Source organism: Argentina silus, assembly GCF_951799395.1.
Source record: "Argentina silus genome assembly, chromosome: 22".
Classification (NCBI taxonomy): Eukaryota; Metazoa; Chordata; class Actinopteri; order Argentiniformes; family Argentinidae; genus Argentina; species Argentina silus.
The window spans coordinates 2,215,866-2,220,865 of NC_139676.1; the positions used below are offsets into that span (position 1 = coordinate 2,215,866).

At 50.4% G+C, this 5,000-nt stretch overlaps 1 protein-coding gene across 1 annotated transcript in view; it reads right to left on the reverse strand.

Moving 5' to 3' along the window:
• Nucleotides 1–5,000, reverse strand: part of LOC310821988 (ADAMTS-like protein 2) — a gene marked incomplete at both ends in the record, with an annotated part of 17,729 nt that overhangs the window by 5,580 nt on the left and 7,149 nt on the right. Inside the window, 5 exons of the mRNA XM_083694277.1 lie at nucleotides 899–1,337; nucleotides 1,524–1,760; nucleotides 2,517–2,692; nucleotides 3,029–3,109; nucleotides 4,327–4,450. Of these exons, the coding sequence (XP_083550403.1) occupies nucleotides 899–1,337; nucleotides 1,524–1,760; nucleotides 2,517–2,692; nucleotides 3,029–3,109; nucleotides 4,327–4,450 (1,057 nt within the window). The remainder of the gene's footprint in view (nucleotides 1–898; nucleotides 1,338–1,523; nucleotides 1,761–2,516; nucleotides 2,693–3,028; nucleotides 3,110–4,326; nucleotides 4,451–5,000) is intronic.

Genomic DNA, 5,000 nt, shown 5'->3' on the forward strand with positions numbered 1-5,000 from the left:
ATTCTCCTTGATCGTAGCGCAACCTTTGATCATACAATCGATCATACAATTTTAATAAAGCGCCTTAGATATTGTGTAGGGATTCCAGACACATCTCCTCCTACCTCTCAGATAGACAGGTCTCTGTTGGTCCAGGAGTGCGTCTCTTCCTCAGCCCAAGTGAACGTTGGTGTGCCACAAGGCTCCATTTTAGGTCCAATTTTATTCTCATCATTCATGCTTCCACTAGGCCAGATTATCCGGAAACACAATATTTCCTTTCATTGTTATGCGGACGACACCCAGTTTTATCTTCCCTTTAAACCCCCTGATTCATCCAGTTTAGCTTCTCTTTAAACCCCCTGATTCATCCAGTTTAGCTTCAAGTAATGATTGCTTGAAAAATCTTAGATGTTGGATATCTGCACATTTGTAAAGCACTTTTGTAACAGGTGCTATATAAATAAAGTTTATTATTATTATTATTATTATTATTATTAAAAGTGGTAGAGAGAATATACGCCTACAGTCACCCAGGGGAGGCTGGTGGAGGTAGAAATCGGAGGAAAGGTATGAGGAATGGTATCAAACCTGTGTACAATGAGCCCTGCCTGTGATGTCTGCCTCCGCCAGCCTCCCCTGGTGTTCTACCTCCCCCAGCCTCCCCTGGTGTTCTACCTCCCCCAGCCTCCCCTGGTGTTCTGCCTCCACCAGCCTCCCCTGGTGTTCTGCCTCCACCAGCCTCCCCTGGTGTTCTGCCTCCACCAGCCTCCCCTGGTGTTCTACCTCCACCAGCCTCCCCTGGTGTTCTGCCTCCACCAGCCTCCCCTCAGTACAGTAGACACATGAATCAGTCAAAATGAACCACACTGGGAAAAAACATTCAACCTCACACACTTCATCCACGGTTCAGACTCACTGTAGCTGGCTGGGGCTGGGTGGTCGTGGTCATGGTAGGAGGCTGGGTGGTCGTGGTAGGAGGCTGGGTGGTCGTGGTAGGAGGCTGGGTGGTCGTGGTAGGAGGCTGGGTGGTCGTGGTAGGGGGTTGGGTCAGGGAGGTCTCTGTGGTCCTGGAGGTCTTTATGGTTGTGGTCTTCCAGCTGGTTGTGGTAGATGATGAGGTCACTAGCAGGTCTGTAGACTAACATGGCTGGCCTGTCACTCAAGTTGAGGTGTGGTGCCTGCAGCTCCCACCCCAGCCCCTCTGAATCCAGCAATTCCAGGTCTGCAGGCTCCACCCCCATATCTACAGGCTCCACCCCCATGTCACCAGGTTCCACCCTCTCCTCTACAGAGTCCACCCCCAGGTCTCCAGGCTCCACCCCCAGGTCTCCAGGCTCCACCTCCATGACTCCAGCCTCCTCTGGGTCCACCCCCACCCCCACCTCCACCTCCAGCCCTGCAGGTCCACCAGTCCCCAGTACGAGGCCCTCTCCCTCCCCCTCCCCCTCCCCCTCTCCCAGTCCCAGGTCGCCTGGCTCCTGGACAGCACTGTGGTTCCCAAGCCTCTTGTAGTCCTCCTGGGCCTGGGCCTGGGCCTGGGCCTGGGCCTGGGCCTGGGTCTGTATCTCGTTGCCTCTGATGGTGAGTCCTACAGCGGTGTGGTTGGCCAGGGTCTCAGGGCCTGGGGGTTCCTGAAGAAGGGGGGCCACCAGACCAGTCCTCAACCCCCCCGCAGTGACAGATGCCAGGGGCGTGGTCCTGAGAGCCTCCAGCCAATCAGGACGAGGGACGGTGTACTCATACGTGATGTGAGGCATCTTCCCATTTAGGTTGTAGTACTGAAGAACAGAACATGATAATAATATGATATGAATATGATATGAATATAGTCCTAGTCTGGCCCTGGTCTGGCCCTAGTCTGTGGGTCTGGTCTGGCCCTGGTCTGGCCCTAGTCTGTGGGTCTGGTCTGGTCTGGCCCTAGTCTGTGGGTCTGGTCTGGTCTGGCCCTAGTCTGTGGGTCTGGTCTGGTCTGGCCCTAGTCTGTGGGTCTGGTCTGGTCTGGCCCTAGTCTGTGGGTCTGGTCTGACCCTGGTCTGGCCCTAGTCTGTGGGTCTGGTCTGGTCTGGCCCTAGTCTGTGGGTCTGGTCTGGTCTGGCCCTAGTCTGTGGGTCTGGTCTGGTCTGGCCCTAGTCTGTGGGTCTGGTCTGGTCTGGCCCTAGTCTGTGGGTCTGGTCTGGTCTGGCCCTAGTCTGTGGGTCTGGTCTGACCCTGGTCTGGCCCTAGTCTGTGGGTCTGGTCTGGTCTGGCCCTAGTCTGTGGGTCTGGTCTGGTCTGGCCCTAGTCTGTGGGTCTGGTCTGGTCTGGCCCTAGTCTGTGGGTCTGGTCTGACCCTGGTCTGGCCCTAGTCTGTGGGTCTGGTCTGGTCTGGCCCTGGTCTGTGGGTCTGGTCTGGCCCTGGTTTGTGGGTCTGGTCTGGTCTGGCCCTGGTCTGTGGGTCTGGTCTGACCCTGGTCTGTGGGTCTGGTCTGGTCTGGTCTGGCCCTGGTCTGTGGGTCCGGTCTGTGGGTCTGGTCTGGCCTGGGATAGACACCTACCATGACATTGAGGCCCTGGTCAGTCGGCCCCTGGGCGGTGATGTACTCCAGGCCATCAGAGTAGAGTGTAGCGGGACGCCGGTATTTGAACACCGTCCCCGCCACGCGAAAGTTCTGAGGGTTGTCGATCACCGTGTCCCCGTTGAAGAAGAAGTGACCGGCCTCGTCAGACAGGGCTGGGGGGGGGGATAATGAATATGAGGTTGTAAAATAAAGTGAAGTGTCCCTTTAACTCTCTTGGGGCTAGCTAGCACAGTCTGTTGACAAGTGAAAGGTTGTGAGTTTAATTCCCGGTTAGGGCAAGCTACTCTATGTTCCTGGTATATTCCCGGTATATTCTGGGTATGTTCCTGGTATATTCTGGGTATGTTCCTGGTATATTCTGGGTATGTTCCCGGTATATTCTGGGTATGTTCCCGCTATATTCCTGGTATATTCCCGCTATATTCCTGGTATATTCCCGGTATATTCCTGGTATATTCCTGGTATATTCCTGGTAGTCTGTGTCTCACCCAGTATGTTCTCAGTCTTCCGGCGCTCTATGACCTGGATGTCCGTGGCTCCGTGAGGGATGAGGGTGATGAACACATAGCCTGGACACACACACACACACACACATGAACACACACACACACACACACACACATGAACACACACACACACACACACACACACATAAACACACACACACATGAACACACACACACATGAACACACACACACACACACACACACACACATAAACACACACACACACACATAAACACACACACACACACACATAAACACACACACACACATAAACACACACACACACATAAACACACACACACACACACATAAACACACACACACACACACATGAACACACACACACACAAACACACACACATGAACACACACACACACACACACACACACACATAAACACACACACACACACATAAACACACACACACACACACACACACAAACACACACAAACACACACACACACACACACATAAACACACACACACATAAACACACACACACACACAAACACACACATAAACACACACACACACACACACACACACACATAAACACACACACACACAAACATAAACACACACACACACACACACACACACACACCTAAACACTCAACACACATAAATAAATACTAAATACATACGAAACACACACATGAATACACATAAAGACACAGACACAACCACCAACATTTAGATCTGTAGTTTTACATCCAAACTAATCCATCCATGTCAGACCAGAAGCCTCATATCAGACCAACATTAAACCAGACATGGAGGTACATGGAGCAGGGGAGGCTGGGGGAGGTAGACCAGGGAAGGCTGGGGGAGGTAGACCAGGGGAGGCTGGGGGAGGTAGACATGGGGAGGCTGGGGGAGGTAGAACACCAAGGGAGGCTGGTAGAGGTAGAACACCAGGGGAGGCTGGTGGAAGTAGAACACCAGGGGAGGCTGGTGGAAGTAGAACACCAGGGGAGGCTGGTGGAAGTAGAACACCAGGGGAGGCTGGGGGAGGTAGAACATCAAGGGAGGCTGGAGGAGGTAGAACACCAGGGGAGGCTGGGGGAGGTAGAACACCAGGGGAAGCTGGGGAGGTAGAAGTCGGAGGAGCCTCCGATTTCTACCTCCCTGTGACTAGGGTATACCTAACTGGGTTACTAGGGTGAAGGAGGGTATATCTAACTGGGTTACTAGGGTAAAGGAGGGTATATCTAACTGGGTTACTAGGGTGAAGGAGGGTATATCTAACTGGGTTACTAGGGTAAAGGAGGGTATACCTAACTGGGTGATCCCTGTCCGGTACGATCCAGACACCCGGGAGCAGGAGCCTCCGTTCCCTCCACACACACCACACTTATCCACCGTCTGATTGGAGTAGAGCTGTCCGTCACAGCCCACCACCTGGAAGGGGGGGGGGGCTTCAGTCTCAAAGATCTTCTACCCTCTATATTCTATCTTTATCTTCTATCTTTATCTTCTATCCTCTATATTCTATCTTTATCTTCTATCTTTATCTTCTATCTTTATCCTCTATCTTTATCTTCTATCTTTATCTTATATCCTCTATCTTTATCTTCTATCTTCTATCCTCTATCTTTATCTTCTATCTTTATCCTCTATCTTTATCTTCTATCTTTATCTTATATCTTTATCCTCTATCCTCTATCTTTATCTTCTATCCTCTATCTTTATCTTCTATCTTATATCTTTATCTTCCATCTTTATCTTCTATCCTCTATATTCTATCTTTATCTTATATCTTTATCTTCTATCCTCTATATTCTATCTTTATCTTCTATCTTCTATCTTTATCTTCCATCTTTATCTTCTATCCTCTATATTCTATCTTTATCTTCTATCTTATATCTTTATCATCTATCTTTATCTTCTATCCTCTATCTTATATCTTTATCTTATATCTTATATCTTTATCTTATATCTTTATCTTATA